Raw genomic sequence first — 22556 nt, 5'->3', positions numbered from 1 at the left:
GCGGGCCGTCCCAGTCCGGGGTCTCCAGCGATGGTCCCCAGTCCGGGGTCACCAGCGACGGTCCACAGTCCGGGGTCTACAGAGACGGTCCACAGTCCGGGGTCTACAGAGAAAGTTCCCATTCCGGGGTCTACAGAGAAGGTTCCCAGTCCGGAGTCTAAAGAGACCGTCCCCAGTCCGGGGTGTACAGAGACCGTCCCCAGTCTGGAGTCTACAGAGACCATCACCAGTCCGGGGTCTACAGAGAATGTTCCCAGTCCGGGGTCTACAGAGAAGATTCCCAGTCCGGGGTCTACAGAGACGGTACCCAGTCCGGGATCTACAGAGACGGTCCCCAGTCCGGGGTGTACAGAGTCCGTCCCCAGTCCGGAGTCTACAGAGACCGTCACCAGTCCGGGGTCTACAGAGAAGGTTCCCAGTCCGGGGTCTACAGAGAAGGTACCCAGTCCGGGGTCTACAGAGACGGTTCCCAGTCCGGGGTCTACAGAGACGGTCCCCAGTCCGGGGTCTACAGAGATGGTCCGCAGTCCAGAGCCTCCGGCGATGATCCACGGTCCGGTTCTACAAAGGCTGCGGGATCAGCGTGAAGAGGGGGGCGGCTTCAAGAACCAGAGCCGCCACCGAGGGTACATACCCACCCAGACCCTCCCATATAGGTTCAGGTTTGCGGCCGGGAGTCCACACCTTTGGGGGTGGGTACTGTCACGCCCTGACCTGAGATATCTCTGTTTTCTTTATATTTTGGTTAGGTCAGGGTGTGACTAGGGTGGGTACGCTAGTTTTTGTGTTGTCTAGGGGCTTTGCATTGTCTAGTATTTTGTATGTCTCGGGTTTTGTACGGTCTAGGTGATTTGTATGTTTATGGTTGCCTGACATGGTTCCCAATCAGAGGCAGCTGTTTATTGTTGTCTCTGATTGGGGATCATATTTAGGTAGCCATTTCCCTTTGGTGTTTGTGGGATCTTATTCTATGTTTAGTCTGCACTATTCGTATAGCTTCACGTTTCTTTAGTTTTGATGTTTTTCTAGTTTGTTCAGTGTTCTTTCTTTAATAAAAGAAGAATGTACGTATACCACACTGCACCTTGGTCTCCTTCATATAACGAATGTGATAGTTACAGACAGCTAGTTACCCTGCATAGTTCCCAACTGTTCCCAAAATGAATACAAATAAAATACAAATAAAATAGAAATCTTGTCACATGCTTCATGAACAAGATTAACAGCACCGAGTTGATATGCAGGGATACAAAGCAATTGAGATAGATATGTACATATAACTAGGGGTAAAGTGACCAGGCAACAGGATATATAATAAACAGTAGCAGCAACGTATGTGATGAGTCAAAAGAGTTGCAAAAAGTCAATGCAGATAGTCCGGGTAGCTATTTGATTAACTATTTAGCAGTAAAAGCTGTTCAGGGTCCTGTTTGATCCAGACTTGGTGCATCGGTATCGCTTGCCGTGTGCCTCAGAGAGAACAGTCTATGACTTGGGTTACTGTAGTCTTTGACAATTTTTACGGCCATCCTCTTACACCGCCTGGTATAGAGATCCTGGATGGCAGGGAGTTCGACCCCAGTGATGTATTCGGCCGTACGCACTATGCTCTGTAGCGCCATGCGGTCGGAGGCCGAGCAGTTGCCATAGCAGGCAGTGATGCAGCCAGTCAAGATGCTCTCAATGAAGCAGCTGTAGACCTTTTTGAGGATCTGAAGGCCCATGACAAATCTTTTCAAGCACCTGAGGGGAACAAGCATTGTTTTGCCCTCTTCACGACTGTGTTTGGACCATGATAGTTCCTTAGCGATTTGGACACCGAGGAACTTGAAGTTCTCAACAGTACCCCCCCCCCCCCCCCAAAGGTGCGGACTCCGGCCGCAAAACCTTAACCTATAGGGGAGGGTCTGGGTGGGCGTCTGTCCGCGGTGGCGGCTCTGGCGCGGGACGCGGACCCCACTTCACCATCGTCTTAGTCCGCCTCATTGTCCGCCTCCGTGGCTTCCTAACCATGGCAACCATTCTCAATGGACAGAGGGGCAGCTCGGGACAGAGGGGCGGCAGCTCGGGACAGAGGGGCAGAGATGGCGTAGCAGTCAGACGTCTTGTCGTGTCGTGTCCCTTGTATATATCGTTGTTGTTTTTTAACATATTTTTCTTCGCATATCTTTTAAAACATTTTGCTAAACCTCAACTTCTAAATACTCTCCTGCAACCCGCCTCACCCAATGTAGCGCGGATCTGCTAACCGGTCATCAGCTAACCTTTAGCTCGGAAAGCTCTCGCCAGCTCGAACAACGCGACTCTAACCAGAGCATAACGGACCTATTATTTTTATCCCCGGATTCCCACCGCAAACTGAACATTTTCAGCTGGATCTTCACAACTAGCTAACTGCAACCCCGGATGATTACTCCTGGCTATCGTTTCCATCCACTTAGCTTGAAGCTAGCCCGGCCAGAGCTCCTGTGCTACCACCGAAGCATACTCCTGGGCTACAATATCCGGACCCACGACCGGTCTATCGATGTCACCGCATGAAGAGGCATAAACAGACTCACCCATCGCGACGTCCCCCAAAGGCTAACTTTCTAGCCCTTGCTATCTGCTTGCTTACTAATTCGGCCTGCTAACTGCTAGCTTGTTTAGCCCCGGTCCGCTAACTGCTACCTTGTTTAGCCCCGGCCTACTAACTGTTAGCTTGTTAGCACAGGCCTGCTAACTGTCTGAATCGCTGCGTCCCAACCACTCACTGGACCCATATTTACTTTCAATCTCTTTTAAATTTTTAATTCGATTATACCTTCCGGTAACCTGCCTCACCCAATGTGATACGGAATCGCTATTATTTTTAATTTTTAGAACACATTCAAGAACCTCCAGAAGCTAACCAGCTAACTAGCTACAATCTATTTAGTCATTGTTAGCCACTGCTAGCGGCTTTTACCTTCTGCACAGCCAGCCAGTTTTTTTTACCTGGATAATACTCGCCAGTCTAGCCTCCCTTACCCATCCACCGCTGCCCCCTGGACACTGATCACTTGGCTACATAGCTGATGCATGCTGGACTGTCCATTAATCACGGTACTCCATTCTGCTTGTTTATGTTTTATCTGTCGGCCCCAGCCGCACTCAGGCTCTGTGTGTAGTTAATCCGACCCTCCCTGCCTAGTCAACGCCATTTTACCTGCTGTTGTTGTGCTAGCTGATTAGCTGTTGTTGTCTCACCTACTGTTTTAGCTAGCTCTCCCAATTCAACACATGTGATTACTGTATGCCTCGCTGTATGTCTCTCTCAAATGTCAATATGCCTTGTATACTGTTGTTCAGGTTAGTTATCATTGTTTTAGTTTACAATGGAGCCCCTAGTTCCACTCTTCATACCCCTGATACCTCCTTTGTCCCACCTCCCACACATGCGGTGACCTCACCCATTACAACCAGCATGTCCAGAGATACAACCTCTCTCATCATAACCCAGTGCCTGGGCTTACCTCCGCTGTACCCGCACCCCACCATACCCCTGTCTGCGCATTATGCCCTGAATATATTCTACCACGCCCAGAAATCTGCTCCTTTTATTCTCTGTCCCCAACGCTCTAGGCGACCAGTTTTGATAGCCTTTAGCCGCAACCTCATACTACTCCTCCTCTGTTCCGCGGGTGATGTGGAGGTAAACCCAGGCCCTGCATGTCCCCAGGCACCCTCATTTGTTGACTTCTGTGATCGAAAAAGCCTCCCTAAGTTTGTTTTACTCACTGCTTTAGCACACTCTGCTAACCCTGATGTCCTTGCCGTGTCTGAATCCTGGCTCAGGAAGGCCACCAAAAATTCTGAGATTTCCATACCCAACTATAACATTTTCCGTCAAGATAGAACTGCCAAAGGGGGAGGAGTTGCAGTCTACTGCAGAGAGAGCCTGCAAAGTAATGTCATACTTTCCAGGTCCATACCCAAACAGTTCGAACTACTAATTTTAAAAATTACTCTCTCCAGAAATAAGTCTCTCACTGTTGCCGCCTGCTACCGACACCCCTCAGCTCCCAGCTGTGCCCTGGACACCATTTGTGAATTGATCGCCCCCCCATCAAGCTTCAGAGTTTGTTCTGTTAGGTGACCTAAACTGGGATATGCTTAACACCCCGGCAGTCCTACAATCTAAACTAGATGCCCTCAATCTCACACAAATCATCAAGGAACCCACCAGGTACAACCCTAAATCTGTAAACAAGGGCACCCTCATAGACGTCATCCTGACCAACTGGCCCTCCAAATACACCTCCGCTGTCTTCAACCAGGATCTCAGCGATCACTGCCTCATTGCCTGTATCCGCTACGGAGCCGCAGTCAAACGACCACCCCTCATCACTGTCAAACGCTCCCTAAAACACTTCTGTGAGCAGGCCTTTCTAATCGACTGTACAGGGAAGTCAGGAACCAATACACGCAGTCAGTCAGGAAAGCTAAGGCCAGCTTCTTCAGGCAGATATTTGCATCCTGTAGCTCCAACGCCAAAAAGTTCTGGGACACTGTGAAGTCCATGGTGAACAAGAGCACCTCCTCCCAGCTGCCCACTGCACTGAGGCTAGGTAACACGGTCACCACCGATAAATCCATGATTATCGAAAACTTCAACAAGCATTTCTCAACGGCTGGCCATGCCTTCCTCCTGGCTACTCCAACCTCGGCCAACAGCTACGCCCCCCCCCCGCAGCTACTCGCCCAAGCCTCTCCAGGTTCTCCTTTACCCAAATCCAGATAGCAGATGTTCTGAAAGAGCTGCAAAACCTGGACCCGTACAAATCAGCTGGGCTTGACAATCTGGACCCTCTATTTCTTAAACTATCTGCCGCCATTATCGCAACCCCTATTACCAGCCTGTTCAACCTCTCTTTCATATCGTCTGAGATCCCCAAGGAATGGAAAGCTGCCGCAGTCATCCCCCTCTTCAAAGGGGGAGACACCCTGGACCCAAACTGTTACACACCTATATCCATCCTGCCCTGCCTATCTAAGGTCCTCGAAAGCCAAGTCAACAAACAGGTCAATGACCATCTCGAATCCCACCGTACCTTCTCCGCTGTGCAATCTGGTTTCCGAGCCGGTCACGGGTGCACCTCAGCCACGCTCAAGGTACTAAACGATATCATAACCGCCATCGATAAAAGACAGTACTGTGCAGCCGTCTTCATCGACCTTGCCAAGGCTTTCGACTCTGTCAATCACCATATTCTTATCGGCAGACTCAGTAGCCTCGGTTTTTCTGATGACTGCCTTGCCTGGTTCACCAACTACTTTGCAGACAGAATTCAGTGTGTCAAATCGGAGGGCATGCTGTCCGGTCCTCTGGCAGTCTGTATGGGGGTGCCACACGGTTCAATTCTCGGGCCGACTCTTTTCTCTGTATATAACAATGATGCTGCTCTTGCTGCGGGCGATTCCCTGATCCACCTCTACGCAGACGACACCATTCTATATACTTCCTGTCCGTCCTTGGACACTGTGCTATCTAACCTCCAAACGAGCTTCAATGCCATATAACACTCCTTCCGTGGCCTCCAACTGCTCTTAAACGCTAGTAAAACCAAATGCATGCTTTTGAACCGCTCGCTGCCTGCACCCGCACTCCTGACTATCATCACCACCCTGGATGGTTCCGACCTTGAATATGTGGACATCTATAAGTACCTAGGTGTCTGGCTAGACTGTAAACTCTCCTTCCAGACTCATATCAAACATCTCCAACCGAAAATCAAATCTAGAGTCGGCTTTCTATTCCGCAACAAAGCCTCCTTCACTCACGCCGCCAAACTTACCCTAGTAAAACTGACTATCCTACCGATCCTCGACTTCGGCGATGTCATCTACAAAATTGCTTCCAACACTCTACTCAGCAAACTGGATCCAGTTTATCACAGTGCCATCCGTTTTGTCACTAAAGCACCTTATACCACCCACCAATGCGACCTGTATGCTCTAGTTGGCTGGCCCTCGCTACATATTTGTCGCCAGACCCACTGGCTCCAGGTCATCTACAAGTCCATGCTAGGTAAAGCTCCGCCTTATCTCAGTTCACTGGTCACGATGGCAACACCCACCCGTAGCACGCGCTCCAGCAGGTGTATCTCACTGATCATCCCTAAAGCCAACACCTCATTTGGTCGCCTTTCGTTCCAGTTCTCTGCGGCCTGTGACTGGAACGAATTGCAAAAATCGCTGAAGTTGGAGACTTTTATCTCCCTCACCAACTTCAAACATCTGCTATCTGAGCAGCTAACCGATCGCTGCAGCTGTACATAGTCTATCGGTAAATTGCCCACCCATTTTTACCTACCTCATCCCCATACTGCTTTTATTTATTTACTTTTCTACTCTTTTGTACACCAATATCTCTACCTGTACATGACCATCTGATCATTTATCACTCCAGTGATAATCTGCAAAATTGTAATTATTCGCCTACCTCCTCATGCCTTTTGCACACAATGTATATCGACTCTTTTTTTTCAACTGTATTATTGACTTGTTAATTGTTTAGAGACAGAGAAACAGCCTGGTGCGTGGGGCGGCCCAAGGACCCACCAGGCTGGGGAGAACTCCAGGAGGCCTGGTGTTAGGAGGAGGCACCTGAAGGACCGGGCTGTGGGGGAGCACTGGAGCTCTGGTGCACAGCCTTGGCACCACTTCCCCAGGCTAGACAACTATTCTAGCCCATACCCTCCAGAGTGCAGGCACAGGTTGAACCAGGCTGTGGGTAAGCACGGGAGATCTAGTGCTTACTACTCGCACCTCTCCCTTAGGCTCCACTCCCACATTTGCCCTGCCCGGCACGAGCGGAGCGCAGGCAGAGGACGCACTGCACCCTCCCAGCGCCCTGGAGACACAGCACGCAGAGCCTGCGCAGGATACCCTGGACCAAAACTGCGTACTGGCGACCAGACCCGCTGAGCAGGCACCATATGCCCTGGCTCGATGCCCGCACTCGCATGACACTCTCGGGGTGCTGCCCTATAGCGCACCGGGCTATGGACACATACTGGCGACACCGTGCGCTTAACCGCATAACACGGTGCCTGACCAGTAACGCCCAGCTTATAATAAGCACAAGGAGTGAGCTCAGGTCTGCTACCTGGCTTAGCTCCACACCTCGTGTGCCTCCCCCCCCCAAAAAAATTGGGGGCTGCCTCTCGAACCTGTCGCACTGCCGTGCTGCCTCCTCATATCGCCGCCCGCTCAGCTTTCGCTGCCTCCAGCTCTGCTTTGGGGCGGAGATATTCCCCAGCCTGTGCCCAGGGTCCCTCTCCATTCAGTATCTCCTCCCATGTCCAGGAGTCCTGTGATGCTGGCCGCTGTTGTTGCTGCTGCTGCTGTCGTCGCGTCTTTTACCACGCCGCTTGGTCCTTGGTTGGTGGGTGATTCTGTCACGTCGTCCTCCTCTTCATCTGAAGAGGAGAGGCGAGATGGATCGGAGGACCAAAATGCGGCGTGGTATGTGCTCATCATGAATTTTAATAAAGAAAACACTGAACACTGAAACACTATCAAAAACAATAAACGAAATAACAACCGTGAAGCTAATGCGAACTGTGCTGAAACAAGCAATCAACATAGACAATCACCCACAAACAAACAGTGCAACCCAGGCTACCTAAGTATGATTCTCAATCAGAGACAACTAATGACACCTGCCTCTGATTGAGAACCATACTAGGCCGAAACATAGAAATCCCCAAATCATAGAAAATCAAACATAGACTGCCCACCCAACTCACGCCCTGATCATACTAAATAAATACAAAACAAAGGAAATAAAGGTCAGAACGTGACATTATGGCTTCATACCCCCTGCTATATTGTGGATAAAGAGTTACCTGTCTAACAGAACACAGAGGGTGTTTAATGGAAGCCTCTCCAACATAATCCAGGTGGATTCAGGAATTCCCCAGGACAGCTGTCTTGGCCACTTACTTTTTTCCATCTTTACTAATGACATGACACTGGCTTTGAGTAAAGCCAATGTGTCAAATCAAATCAATTCAAATTGTATTAGTCACATGCGCCGAATACAACAGGTAACCTTACAGTGAAATGCTTACTTTCGAGCCCCTAACCGATGGTATAGTTAAAAAAAATACAGATAAGAATAAGAGATAAAAGTAACAAGTAATTAAAGAGCAGCAGTAAAAATAACAATATATACAGGGGGGTGCCGGTACAGAGTCAATGTGCGGGGGCACCGGTTAGTTGAGGTAGTATGTACATGTAGGTAGGTAATTAAAGTGACTGGATAGATGACAACAGAGAGTGGCAGTGGTGTGGAGAAGGGGGGGGGGCAATGCGAATAGTCTGGGTAGCCATTTGACTAGATGTTCAGGAGTCTTATGGCTTGGGGGTAGAAGCTGTTTAGAAGCCTCTTGGACCTAGACTTGGCGCTCCGGTACCACTTGCCATGTGTTATTAGGGAGAACAGTCTGTGACTTGGATGGCTGGAGTCTTTGACAATTTTTAGGGCCTTCCTCTGACACCGCCTGGTATAGAGGTACTGGATGGCAGGAAGCTTAGCCCCAGTGATGTACTGGGCCATTCTCACTACCCTCTGTAGTGCCTTGCGGTCAGAGGCCGAGCAGTTGCCATACCAGATAGTGATGCAACCATGCTCTCAATGGTGCAGCTGTTGAACCTTTTTAGGATCTGAGAACCCATGCAAAATCTTTTCAGTCTCTTGAGGGGGAATAGGTTTTGTTATGCCCGCTTCACGACTGTCATGGTGTGCTTGGACCATGTTAGTTTATTGGTGATGTGAACACCAAGGAACTTGAAGCTCTCAACCTGCTCCACTGCAGCCCCCGTCGATGAGAATGGGGGCATAATCGGGCATCTTTTTCCTGTAGTCCACAATCATCTCCTTTGTCTTAATCACGTTGAGGGAGAGGTTGTTGTCCTGGCACCACACGGCCAGGTCTCTGACTTCTTCCCTATAGGCTGTCTCGTTGTTGTCAATGATCAGGCCCTGTTACTTTGGAAAATGTAAAATTGGTGTTGGAGTTGTGCCTGGCCGTGCAGTCATGAGTGAACAGGGAGTACAGGAGGGAGCTGAGCACGCACCCCTGAGGGGCCCCTGTGTTGAGGATCAGCGTGGCAGATGTGTTGTTACCTACCCTTATCACCTGGGGGCGCCCTGTCAGGAAGTCCAGGAACAAGTTGAAGAGGGAGGGGTTTAGTCCCAGGATCCTTAGCTTATTGATGAGCTTTGAGTGCACTATGTTGTTGAACGCAGAGCTGTAGTCAATGAATAGCATTCTCACATAGGTGTTCCTTTTGTCCAGGTGGGAAAGGGCAGTGTAGAGTGCAATAGAGACTGCATCATCTGTGGATCTGTTGGGGCTGTATGCAAATTGTAGTGGGTTGAGGGTTTCTGGGATGATAGCGTTAATGTGAACCATGACCAGCATTTCAAAGCACTTCATTGCTACAGACATGAGTGCTACAGTTCAGTTGACATTTAGGCAGGTTACCTTAGTGTTCTTGGGCACAGGCACAATGGTGGTCTGCTTAAAACATGTTGGTATTACAGACATGGACAGGGAGAGGTTGAAAATGTCAGTGAAGACACTTGCTAGTTGGTCAGCGCTTGCTCGCAGTACATGTCCTGGTAATCCATCTGGCCTTGTGGCCTTGTGAATGTTGACCTGTCTAAAGGTCTTACTCACATCAGCTGCGGAGAGCGTGATCACACAGTCTCATGGTACAGCTGGTGCTCTCATGCCTGTTTCAGTGTTATTTGCCTCAAAGCGAGCATAGAAGTAGTTTAGCTCGTCCAGTAGGCTCGTGTCAATGGGCAGCTCTTGGCTGTGCTTCCCTTTGTAGTCTGTAATAGTTTGCAAGCCCCGCCACATCCCACGAGCGTCAGAGCCGGTGTAGTACGACTCAATCTTAGTCCTGTATTGATGCTTTGCCTGTTTGATGGTTCGTGAGAGGGCATAGCGGGATTTCTTATAAGCTTCCGGGTTAGAGTCCCGCTCCTTGAAAGCGGCAACTCTAGCCTTTAGCTCAGTGTGGATGCTGCCTGTTATCCATGTCTTCTGGTTGGGGTATGTACGTACGGTCACTGTGGGGACGACATCATCGATGCACTTATTGATGAAGCCAATGCCTGATGTGGTGTACTCCTCAATGCCATCGGAGGAATCCCGGCACATATTCCAGTCTGTGCTAGCAAAACAGTCCTGTAGCGTACCATCTGCTTCATCTGACCACATTTTTATTGATCTAGTCACTGGTGCTTCCTGCTTTAATTTTTGCCTGTAAGCAGGAATCAGGAGGATGGAATTATGATTTGCCAAATGGAGGTCAAGAGAGCTTTGTATGCATCTCTGTGTGTGGAGTAGAGGTGTTCAATGGTTATTTTCCCTCTGGTTGCACATTTAACATGCTGATAGAAATGTGGTAAATCTAATTTAAGTTTCCCTGCATTAAAGTCCCTGGCTACTAGGAGCGATGCCTCTGGGTGAGCGTTTTCTTGTTTGCTTATGGCGGAGTACAGCTCATTCAATGCTATCTTAGTGCCAGCCTCTGACTGTGGTGGTATGTAAACAGCTACAAAGAATATAGATGAAAACTCTCTCGGTAGGTAATGTGGTCTGCAGCTTATCATGAGAAACTCTACCTCAGGTGAGGAATAGCTCGAGACTTCCTTAGATATCGTGCACCAGCTGTTGTTTACAAAAATACATAGACTGCCGCCCCTTGTCTTACCAGACGTCGCTGTTCTATCCTGCCAGTACATCATATAACCAGCCAGCTGTATGTTGATATTGTCGTCGTTCAGCCACGACTTCGTGAAACATAAGATGTTACAGTTTTTAATGTCCCATTGGTAGTTTAATCTTCCCAATAACTCGTCCATTTCATTGTCCAAAGATTGCATGTTTGCTAGCAGAATTGAGGGTAGTGGGAGTTTATTCAATCGCTTCCGACTGCTCAGAAGGCAGCCCGCCGTCCAATCTCTCTCCACCTCATATTGCAGATCTACAGTGAGTGAAATAACTGCTGCAATTAGTTTCAGTATGGGTGAAAAGGAATAAGTTATTTCTAAATATTGAAAAAACTTTCAAAAGCATTGTATTTGGGACAAATCATTCAATAAACCCTAAACTAAATCTTGTAATGAATAATGTGGAAATTGAGCAAGTTAAGGTGAATAAACAGCTTGGAATAAGCCTGGATTGTAAACGGTCATGGTCAAAACATGTTGATACAACAGTAGCTAAGATGGGGAGAAGTCCATAATAAAGCGCTGCTCTACCTTCTTAATTAACAGCGCTATCAACAAGGCAGGTCCTACAGGCCCTAGTTTTGTCACACCTGGACTACTGTTCAGTCATGTGGTCAGGTGCCACAAAGAGAGACCTCAATTACAATAGGCTCAGAACAGGGCAGCACAGCTGGCCCTTAAATGTACACGGAGAGATAACATTAACAACATGCACGTAAATATCTCATGGCTCAAAGTGAAGGAGAGATTGGTTTCATCACTACAAGTGTTGACATACTGAATGCACCGAGGTGTCTGTTTAAACTACTAGCAGACAGCTCGGACACCTATGCTACACTATTCCACATCAGGTAACCCATGTATACCATACACCCACACATACCTCACAAGATATGCCACCGTCTCTTCACAGTCCCCAAGTCCAGAACAGACTATGGGAGGCGCACAGTACTACATAGAGCCATGACTACATGGAACTCTATTCCACATCAGGAAACTGATGCAAGCAGTAGAATCAGATTTTAAAAAACAGCTTATGGAACAGTGGAGACTGTGAAGCAACACAAACATAGGCTCAGACACATTCATGCATACACACATGATAACATACGCACTATACACACGTACACATGGATTTTGTGTTGTAGATATGTGGTAGTGGAGCAGGGCACACACTTAGTGTGTTGTGAAATCTGTTATAAATGTATTGCAACGATTTTTAAATTGTGTAACTGCCTTAATTTTGACAGACCCCAGGAATAGTAGCTGATGCCAAGGGGATCCATAATAAATACAACATGATTACTTTTCAGGTAAGACCCAGATGTAGACAACATCAAATTAACAACAGTTTATTAAAACCTCTTACTTCTACCCCTTCCTTTTTCGAAAATTCTGTTAAAAATCGCGCAACTTTTCAGCGTCCTGCTACTCATGCCAGGAATATAGTATATGCATATGATTAGTATGTGTGGATAGAAAACACTCTGAAGTTTATAAAACTGGTTAAATCACGGCTGTGACTATAACAGATCGTGTGTTTCATTGAAAAACGCAAGAAAAACTGCTCTCTGAAAGCTAAAAATAATTTCCATAAGTCACTTCCACCAGTTATTAAAAGAGAACAGAATTTAATGGCGATCTGCCTGAAATTCATACAAATTCCGCACGATGGCGCCATTGTCCTAATTTTCAATTGAATTAATTGTTGGAAAATCCTTCTATCTGACCTCCAGTTTCCCAGTCTTCACCCGGATGCAGTTGAGGGAGATATTACAAGCCATTGTTTTTGCAAGTGAAGACCTATTGAAAAGACATCGCCCTGTAATCATTTTGATAGATTATAAACGTTTACTAATACCTAAAGTTGGATTACAAAAGGATTTCGAAGTGTTTTGTGAAAGTTTATCGTCGACTTTTTTAATTTAAAAAAATTACGCAGCGTTTAAAAACAATGATTTTTTTCTGAATGACACAGCTTCCATACAAAGCTATTTTGGGTATATATGGACCGATTTAAACGAAAAAAAGACCCAATAGTGATGTTTATGGGGCATATAGGAGTGCCAAGAAAGAAGCTCGTCAAAGGTAATGAATGTTTTATATTTTATTTCTGCGTTTTGGGTAGCGCCGGCTACCGCAAAATCTGTTGTTTACGTGTCGTGCTGGCATTTTGGGGGGTGCATGCTATCAGATAATAGCTTCTCATGCTTTCGCCGAAAAGCATTTTAAAAATCTGACTTGCTGGCTAGGTTCACAACGAGTGTAGCTTTAATTCAATACCCTGCTTGTGAATTTTGATCAAAGATTGAGTTGTAACGAGTACATTTAGCATTTAGCGTAGCGCATTTGCATTTCCAGGGGCATACTTGGGACGTCTGCGTGTCAAGTATGCTCAAGAAGTTAAAAGGCTAGGCATCCCGTCAGCGGGACAACTTCCGGTGAAACTGGAGGGTGCGCAATTTAAATAAATAATCATACATTTTTGGGATATTAAACATTTATGAACATACAAGTGTCTTATATCGATTAAAATAATAAATTATTGTTAATCTAACTGCACTGTCCAATTTACAGTAGGCTTTACAGTGAAAGCATGCCATGCGGTTGTTTGAGGACGGCGCCCCACATCAAAATATTTTTCCTCCAGCACAGGTTTCATAAATTCACAAATAGCGATTAAATATTCACTTACTTTTTGAAAATCATCCTCTGATTTGTCATCCAACGGGTCCCAGCTATAACATGTAGTGTAGTTTTGTTAGATAAAATCCTTATTTTTATCCCAAAAAGTCTGTTGAGTTGGCGCCATCGATTTGAGTAATCCACTCTTTTAACAAATCTTCCCCTAAACTTTGTTTCAACAAGTAAAAATATGTTTCTATTTAATCCTCAGATACCCTAAAATGTAATTAAACTATAATATTTCATACGGAAAGAAGTATGTTCAATAGAAAAACGATATTAGCAGGTGCGTGTCCTCTTCCTCGCTCTCGCATACACAAATTTCCAAGTCTGTGTCCCTGTGGTAAAAATCATTATTCTTACTCGTTTTGGAATAAACAAGCCTGAAACCTTGAATTTTGAGTGCTGACACCCAGTGGAAGCCATAGCTGAGAGCTAGATTTCAGAATGCCCATATACTTTCCATTGTAAGAGCATGGGCTCTCAAAAAAAAAAAAATTCAGGTTGGTTTTTCTTTGGATTTTTTCCTACCATATCTATTGTGTTATAGTCTCCTACATTATTTTAACATCCATACAAACTGCAAAGTGTCGTCTGTCCAATGGTACAAATTACTTGCATATTCTGGCTTCAGGGCCTGAGCAACAGGTAGTTGACTTTGGGCACGTCAGTCAGGCGGAAATTGAGAAAAAAGGACCCTAGCCTTATTAATCCAATAGGGGCGAGCGAAGGACAGGTCAAGGGCAGGCAGGGATCAGTAATCCAGATAGGAGGGGCAAAGGTTCAGGACTGCAGGCAGGCTCAGGATCAGGGTAGGCAAGAGGTCAGTATTATAAGTGGGGCAAAGGTACAAGACGGCAGGCAGGTTCAGGGTCAGGGCAGGCAGAAAAGGTCAAAACCGTGAAAACTAGAAAACAGGAACAATCAAGAGACAGGAATAGAGGGAAAAATGCTGGTAGGCTTGACGAAACAAAACGGACTGGCAACAGACAACACAGGTATAAATACACAGGGGATAATGGGGAAGATAGCCAACACCTTGAGGGGGGTGGAGACAATTACAGAGACACGTGAAACAGATAATTTTGTGACAGTACCCCCCCTCTAGGGGGCGCTACCTGGCGTCCTACCTGGGCGCATACCTGGTTGACCAGGGTGCCAGCATTGGAAATCCGCCATGAGGCCTGGGTCCAGGATGTCCCTGGCAGGGACCCAGTACCTCTCCTCTGGGACATAGGACATAACCCTCCCAGTCAACCTGCCCCGAGGTCGAACCTTCAAGAGAAGATAACAGGAGACAAAGTTTAACTCTGAACACATGAACGGTAGGATGTATACGAAGGGTACGGGGCAACAGAAGATGAACAGCAGAGGCGCTAATGATCTTGGAGATCGGGAAAGGGCCGATAAACCAGGGGGAGAGTTTACAGGATTGCACCCGGAGAGGAAGATCCCAGGTGGATAGCCATACCTTCTGCCCGAGACGATACGGGGCAGCCGGCATCCGATGGCAATCCACTTGTCATTGATACCTGGAGGTGGTCTTTAGGAGGGCCAACCGGGCTCTCCTCCAGTGGCAGACAAACATCTGGGCAGTAGCCAACGTTTTCTTCATGCTCGGGGAAGAGCTGGGGCTGATACCCATGGGAACACTAAAATGGCGATAGGCCCGTGGTAGTGCAGGGAAGTGTGTTGCGGGCGTATTCCACCCACACAAGCTGCTGGCTCCAGGTGGTGGATTTTACAAAGACCAAGCAGCGCAGAGTAGTCTCGAGGTCCTGGTTGGCTCACTCCGATTGGCCATTGGACTGGGGGTGGAACCCAGAGGACAGTCCAACCGGCGACCAAATGAGGGTGCAGTACGCCTTCCAAAACTGGGATGAGAACTGAGTAAGACGTGCTCCGGATCTGGAAGACGTGCTGCACCAGGAGCTGGGGAGTCTCCTTGACCGAGTGTAGTTTGGGGAGAGGAATGAAGTGGGTGACTTTGGAAAACCGGTCGACCACAGTCAGGATGGCAGTGTTTCCCTCAAAAGGGACCCATGATGAAATCCGGGGATATGTGGGAAAAGGGACAGACAGTGGTTGAAGAAGACCAGCCGGAGCTAGCAACGAGTCATGTTCTGAACACAGACCATGCAGTCGGCGACATGCAGCGATATCAGGAACCATAGTAGGCCACCAAAAGCGTTGTCGCATGAAGGCCAGGGTCCGACGGGAGCCCGGTGGCAGGCCAGCCTGGACAAATGGGCCCACTACAGGACTGAGGACAGCGTCAGGCACAAACATCCTGTTATCTTAATGTTGTTACATGTATACAATGATCTCACTGTACGTCTTCTTTTTAATGTTTTGTTTACTTATCAAAATGCTTTTTTAGATCATGACATTATTATTAATAATAGATCATTTAATTTATTGTATTTCTATTCATAAAGAAATATACAGTACCAGTCAAAAGTTTGGACACACCTTCTCATTCAAGTGTTTTTCTTTATGTTTACTATTTCCTACATTGTAGAATAATAGTGAAGACATCAAATTCTATGAAATAGCACATATGGAATCATGTAGTAACCAAAAAAGGGTTAAACAAATCAAAACATATTTTATATTTGATATTCTTCAAAGTAGCCACCCTTTGCCTTGATGACAGCTTCGCACACTCTTGGCATTCTCTCAACCAGTTTCATGAGTTGGTCACATGGAATGCATTTCTATTAACAGGTGTGGCATGTTAAAAGTTAATTTGTGGAATTTCTTTACTTCCTAATTTGCTTGAGCCAATCAGTTGTGTTGTGACAAGGTAGTGATGGTATACAGAAAATCGCCCTATTTAGTAAAATATCAAGTCCATATTATGACAAGAACCGCTCAAATAAGCAAAGAGAAACGGTCCATTATTACTTTAAGACATAAATGTCAGTCAATGCGAAAAGTGCAGTCGCATAAACCATCAAGCGTTGTGATGAAACTGGCTCTCATGAGGGCCGCCACATGAAAGGAAGACCCAGAGTTACCTCTGAGGATAAGTTCATTAGAGTTACTGCACCTCAGATTGCAGCCCAATGCTTCACAGAGTTCAAATAGCAGACACATCTCAACATCAACTGTTCAGAGGAGACTGTGTGAATCAGGCCTTCATGGTCGAATTGCTGCAAAGAAACCACTACTGAAGGACAACAATGACAAGAAGAGACTTTCTTGGGCCAAGAAACACGAGCAATGGACATTAGACCGGTGGAAATCTGTCCTTTGGTCTGATGAGGTAAATGTTTATATTTTTGGTTCCAACCGCTGTGTCTTTGTGAGATGCAAAATAGGTGAACGGATGATCTCTGCATGTGTGGTTCCCACCGTGAAGGACGGAGGAGGAGGTGTGATGGAGTTGGGTTGCTTTGCTGGTAACACTGTCAATGATTAATTTAGATTTCAAGGCGCACTTAACCAGCATGGCTACCACAGCATTCTGCAGCGATACACCATCCCATCTGGTTTGCGCTTAGTGGGACTATCATTTGATTTGAACAGGATAATAACCCAACACACCTCCAGGCTGTAAGGGCCGTTTGACCAAGAAGGAGAGAGATGCTCCATCAGATGCCCTAGCCTCCACAATAAAAAATACATGTATAAAAGTAACCTTTATTTAACTAGGCAGTCACCCGACCTGAACCCAATTGAGATGGTTTGGGATAGGTTGGACCGCAGAGTGAATGAAAAGCAGCCAACAAGTGCTCAGCATATGTGGGAACTCCTACAAGACAGTTGGAAAAGCATTCCTCATGAAGCTGGTTGAGAGAATGCCAAGAGTGTGTAAAGCTGTCATCAAGGCAAGTGTCACACCCTGATCTGTTACACCTGTCCTTGTGCTTGTCTCCACCCCCCTCCAGGTGTCGCCCATCTCCCCCACTTATCTCCTGGGTATTTATACCTGTTTTTTCTGTCTGCTGCCAGTTCATCTTGTTTGTGCAAGTCTACCAGCGGTTTGTCTCAGCTGCTGCTTTTCCCCAGTCTCTCTTTTTCTCATCCTCTTGGTTTTGACCCTTGCCTGTACTTACTCCGAGCCTGCCTGCTGTCCTGTACCTTGGCTCCACTACTGCCTGCCTTGACCTGTCGTTTGCCTGCCCATGTTGTTGCAATAAACATTGTTACTTCAACACAGTCTGCACTTGGGTCTTACCTGAAACCTGACACAAAGATTTGCTACTTTGAAGAATCTCAAATATAAAATATATTTGGATTTGTTTAACGCTTTTTTGGTTATTACATGATTCCATATCTGTTATTTCATAGTTCCGATGTCTTCACTATTGTTCACAATGTACAAAAATGGAAAAGGAAAAACCCTTGATTGAGTAGGTGTGTCCAAAATGTGGACTGGTACTATATATATATATATATATATATATATATATATATATATATATATATATATATTCCCCTTTCTCTAATCACCAATTGTATTATTCATTTTTTACTGTTATTGTTGATGTCATATAGCTTTAGCAACAGTGGCCTTGCCATTCATGCTAATAAAGCTTATCTGAATTTGAGAGAAAGTATGGGGTTGTTCCCCTGTGTCTGGGCTGGGTAGCATTTCAGGGCAGGGCTAAGGATAGGGGTAGGGCCTGGGGAGGGACAGGGGATATACAAATGGCTACTGCCTGTCAGCCTGCCCCCTCATAGTCAGTAGTAGAGCACGCTGCTCCACACACACACCCTCATATACACACAGAGCACAGAAGACGGAAGAAGCTGAGTCAGAAACGTCCCCCCTTTCACACACACACTTGCATGTGTATATAGATATGTGGCATTCCTAGACACCATCTCTATCTCTCTCTCTCCTTTACTTTACCTTTGGTTGTGCTTTCTCCCTCCCTCTTTCCCTCTTCCCTTCTCCTTCTCTAGTTTTCCTTCTGCTCTGCCTGTCGCTGGCAGTTGTCTGAGAGAGTGTGTGTTGAAGAAAACAGAAGAGAAGAGGTGCAGGACGGGTCAGGATGCTGTGGACTCTGCAGATGTATGCGTCTACAGGTTTCCCTCAGGGCTGACTGAAGACCAGACAAAAACACTCGAGGCACCAGGATCCTAACACACAGCTTGACTGTTTTTTATGCATCTCCTTTGGTTCTCAATCGGTCCATCAGTTGTTCATCTTTGTCCTCCTTTTTTGGTGCTTTTCCACGGGTTATTTTGGAAGCCACCCAGAAGAGAAAATGAGGTCCAGGTTGCCTCAAGCCGCTTTGCAGCCCTTTATTCTAGGACTGTTGCTGTCACTGGTGGACGCCAAAGGAACCTTCTATGGAACAGGCCATGGGAACCCGCTCTATGGAGGAGGCCATGGCAACAGATACAACCTGTACAAGTCTGGAGTCAACTCACACTACACCCCGGGCAAACCCTTGGGCCGACACAAGTAAGTGCACCTCCTGAAACTGTCTCTAGCCTCACCTGTACAAGGAATACTTTGTAATGACTTGGATTCATACAGCACCTCGCCAAGTGCTCAAAGTGATTTACATGGCAATAGGGATATCCATTGATTTCCATCTTATGCAAAGCCATTTACAATACTACAGGGGAACCCACCTCCAGCTGTGTTTTCACTTGAGCAACACATTACGAATGGATAATAATAGTATGGTTAACATATCGCTCCAATAACACTGTCTGAATTGACTCTCTCTCACACACTGTCAGCCTTTCTCTACGGTTCACATTTAAAACCATCTGTGACTGAGGATTAACATTATGGAGAAACAATGACATGCTGCATTATGGAGACAAAGATAAGGTTATAAGGTTTATTGTACAGTGGAGGGCTGAGCTGATGACCGGGGTATTGATCTTTTGAGCTCTGTGTGTGCCAGTGTGTGTGTGTGCGTGCATGCCTTTTTGTGTGTGTATGTGTATATAGAGGGGGGGCTCAATTAAAGGCAGAACTAGGAATGCTAAACTAGTACCAGGGCTTGTTGCTTTCTGATTCTGTTTTAGTCGTGTAGTAATTATCAATTCAATCAAACCCTTATTTTTTGTGATCAAATGGTTTTTATTGTTAACGTTTAGACAAGTACACGTGAACAAAGAAACAACCACCTCCCCCCACAGGACTTCCTAACCCATAGTTAGATTCCTGGGTCACAATAGCAGTCTCACTGATGTAAGAACCATTGTGTCTTTCACTTTGCTCCATGCGTATATGCTACAGATATTTCCATGTTTATAATGTCCATGAGTTACAGCAGTCACAGCTGTCTGTTTAAAGAATGAGGAGCCTGCCAACACGAGGTCTCGTTTTTCTGGCCCTTGAATGTTTTGGTACACCTACTGGAGAGCTCTTCTTTATCTACACCCATTCAGCATCGTTCAGACCCTCATAAGCCTTAGCCCCAAACCAGCACTTTAAGGATTCACGTCAAGACTAAAAGTGGTAAAAGTAGTAGCTTACAATAAGGAATAACTCCAGGTAAAAATACCCAATCCTTGGCCTATATCCTAATCTGACAATGGTGCACGTCATGTTGTTTATCACATTACTGTCTCTGGTAAGCACACATTATCAAAAAATAGCTATGTTGATTTGACTCATGCACAGGATACAGAAGGTGTACACGGTACATGTCAAAGATATAAAGTGTCCAAATAAAAATATTGTATAAATATTTTATAATTATTAGATGACACATGCCCAACATGCTTGTCTAAATTGATAAGTCATGTGAAGGAAATGCTATAACCACCCCTAGACATGTACACATGTTCATGAAATACAATAGATGGCCGTAATCACTCGCAGACACACCTGGCTAACTTGATGTGTCATGTAATCATCTGGTGAAGTGAAGAGTTTTTTGTTTAGGCATGTAGCTAAACGATGAGCCGGCTTAATCCCAACTCACACTACTACCAATACAAACATTGTCATAGATTTAGTATTAATCTGCAGGTAGCTACAGAGCTAACTAGGTTCAACGTTAGCAAGCTAACATTAAGCTATAACTGTAAAATATACACAGGGAGTCAGGAAGCAGGTGCAGAAGGTGAGTTTAATAATAATAAACATGAAGATCAAAACAAGATTGAAAACAAGAGATGCTAAATTCAGGGAATAAATGTTGTTGAGAAAAAAAGAAAAAAAAGTTGTAGTTTTTTTTGCCCTCATCAATCTACACACAACACCACATAATGACAAAGAAAAAGCAGGTTTTTAGACATTTTTGCCAATGTATTACAAATAAAAAACTGAAATACTAAATTTACTTAAGTATTCAGATTCTTTACTCAGTACTTTGTTGAAGCACCTTTGGCAGCGATTACAGCCTTGAGTCTTCTTGGGTATGATGCTGCAAGTTTGGCACACCTGTATTTGGGGAGTTTCTCCCATTCTTCTCTGCATATCCTCTCAAGCTCTGTCAGGTTGGATGGGTAGCGTCGCTGCACAGCTATTTTCGAATGGGTTCAGGTCTGTCTCTTGCTGGGCCACTCAAAGACATTCAGAGACCTCTCCTGAAGCCACTCCTCATTGTCTTGGCTGTGTGCATAGGGTTGTTGGTTTGTTGAAAGGTAAACCTTCGTCGCAGTCTGAGGCCCTAAGTGCTCTGGAGCAGGTTTTCAGAATCTCTCTGTATTTTGCTCCTTTCATCTTTCCTTCAACCGTGACTGGTCTGCCAGTCCCTGCCGCTGAAAAACATCCCCAAAGCATGATACTGCCACCACCATGCTTCATCGTAGGGATGGTGCCAGGTTTCCTCCAGATGTAACGAATGGCATTGAGGCCAAAGAGTTCAATATTGGTTTCATCAGACCAGAGAATCATGTTTTGCATGGTCTGCGAGTCTTTAGCTGCCTTTTGGCAAACTCCAAGTGCGCTGTCATGGGCCTTTTACTGAGGAGTGGGTTCCGTCTGTCCTCTCTACCATAATGGACAGATTGGTGTACTGCTGCAGAGATGGTTGTCCTTCTGGAAGGTTCTCCCATCTCCACAGTGAAACTATGGTGCTCTGTCAGTGTGACCATCGTCTTCGCGGCCACCTCCCTGCCCAAGGCCCTTCTCCTCTGATTGCTCAGTTTGGCCGGGTGAACAGCTCTAGGAAGACGCTCTGTGGTTCAAAACTTCTTCCACTTAAGAATGATGGAGGCCACTGTGTTCTTGGGGACCTTCAATGCTGCAGAAACGTTTTGGTACCCTTCCCCAGATCTGTGCCTCGACACAAGCTTGTCTCAGAGCTCTACAGACAATTCCTTCAATCTCACGGCTTGGTTTCTGCTCTAACATGCACTGTCAACTGTGTGACCTTATATAGACATTTCCAAATCATGTCCAATCAACTGAATTTACCACAGGTGGACTCCAATCAAGTTGTAGGAACATCTCAAGGATGATCGATGGGAACAGGATGCAAATGAGCTCAATTTTGTGTCTCATAGCAAAGGGTCTGAATACCTATGTAAAGGTTATTTTTATTTAAATTTGCAAAAATGCTCTGTTTTACAGAGAATGCTGCGACAAACAAAAAACATTCATTCAGCGGCAGTCCTGTGGGTCGAAAACACCTCGTTGATGAGAGGTCAAAGGAGAATGGCAAGAATCGTGCAAACTAACAGGCTTTCTGACCACCAACAGGAATATAACAGTGGTGTGCAGAACAGCATCTCGGAATGCATAACTCGTTGGTCCTTTCACGGATGGGCTATTGGAGCAGATGACCACTCTGGGTTCCACTCCTATCAGCTAAATACAAGAAGTAGCGGCTCCAGTGGGTACGCAATCACCAACACTGAACAATTTAGGATTGGAAAAACATTGCCGGTTCCTGTTACGTCATGCAGAGTCAGGATTTGGCGTAAGCAACATAAGTCCATGGCCCCATCCTGTCAGGTGCCAACAGTATAGGCTGGTAGTGGTGGTGTAATGGTGTGGGGTATGTTTTCCTGGCACACGTTAGGTCCCTTCATTCCAATTGAGCAATGTTTTCATGCCCAGAAGAATTTACGCTGTTCTGGAGGCAAAGGGAGGTTTGACCAGGTACTAGATGGGTGTAACTAATAAACTGGCCACTGATTGTATTTTGGGTAGGTTAAAACCTTACTACTA

At 46.0% G+C, this 22556-nt stretch overlaps 1 protein-coding gene across 2 annotated transcripts in view; it reads left to right on the top strand.

The window, feature by feature from the left end:
* Nucleotides 1-18529: 18529 nt before the first annotated feature.
* Nucleotides 18530-22556, top strand: part of LOC139377417 (EMILIN-3-like) — a 35099-nt gene continuing 31072 nt past the window's right edge. For both annotated transcript variants that reach the window (XM_071120445.1, XM_071120444.1), the window contains exon 1: nucleotides 18530-18878. In XM_071120445.1, the coding sequence (XP_070976546.1) occupies nucleotides 18679-18878 (200 nt within the window). In that variant the 5' untranslated portion in view covers nucleotides 18530-18678. The remainder of the gene's footprint in view (nucleotides 18879-22556) is intronic.

Source organism: Oncorhynchus clarkii, chromosome 20, assembly GCF_045791955.1.
Source record: "Oncorhynchus clarkii lewisi isolate Uvic-CL-2024 chromosome 20, UVic_Ocla_1.0, whole genome shotgun sequence".
NCBI lineage: Eukaryota > Metazoa > Chordata > Actinopteri > Salmoniformes > Salmonidae > Oncorhynchus > Oncorhynchus clarkii.
This window is presented reverse-complemented; position numbering and strand designations above follow the sequence as displayed.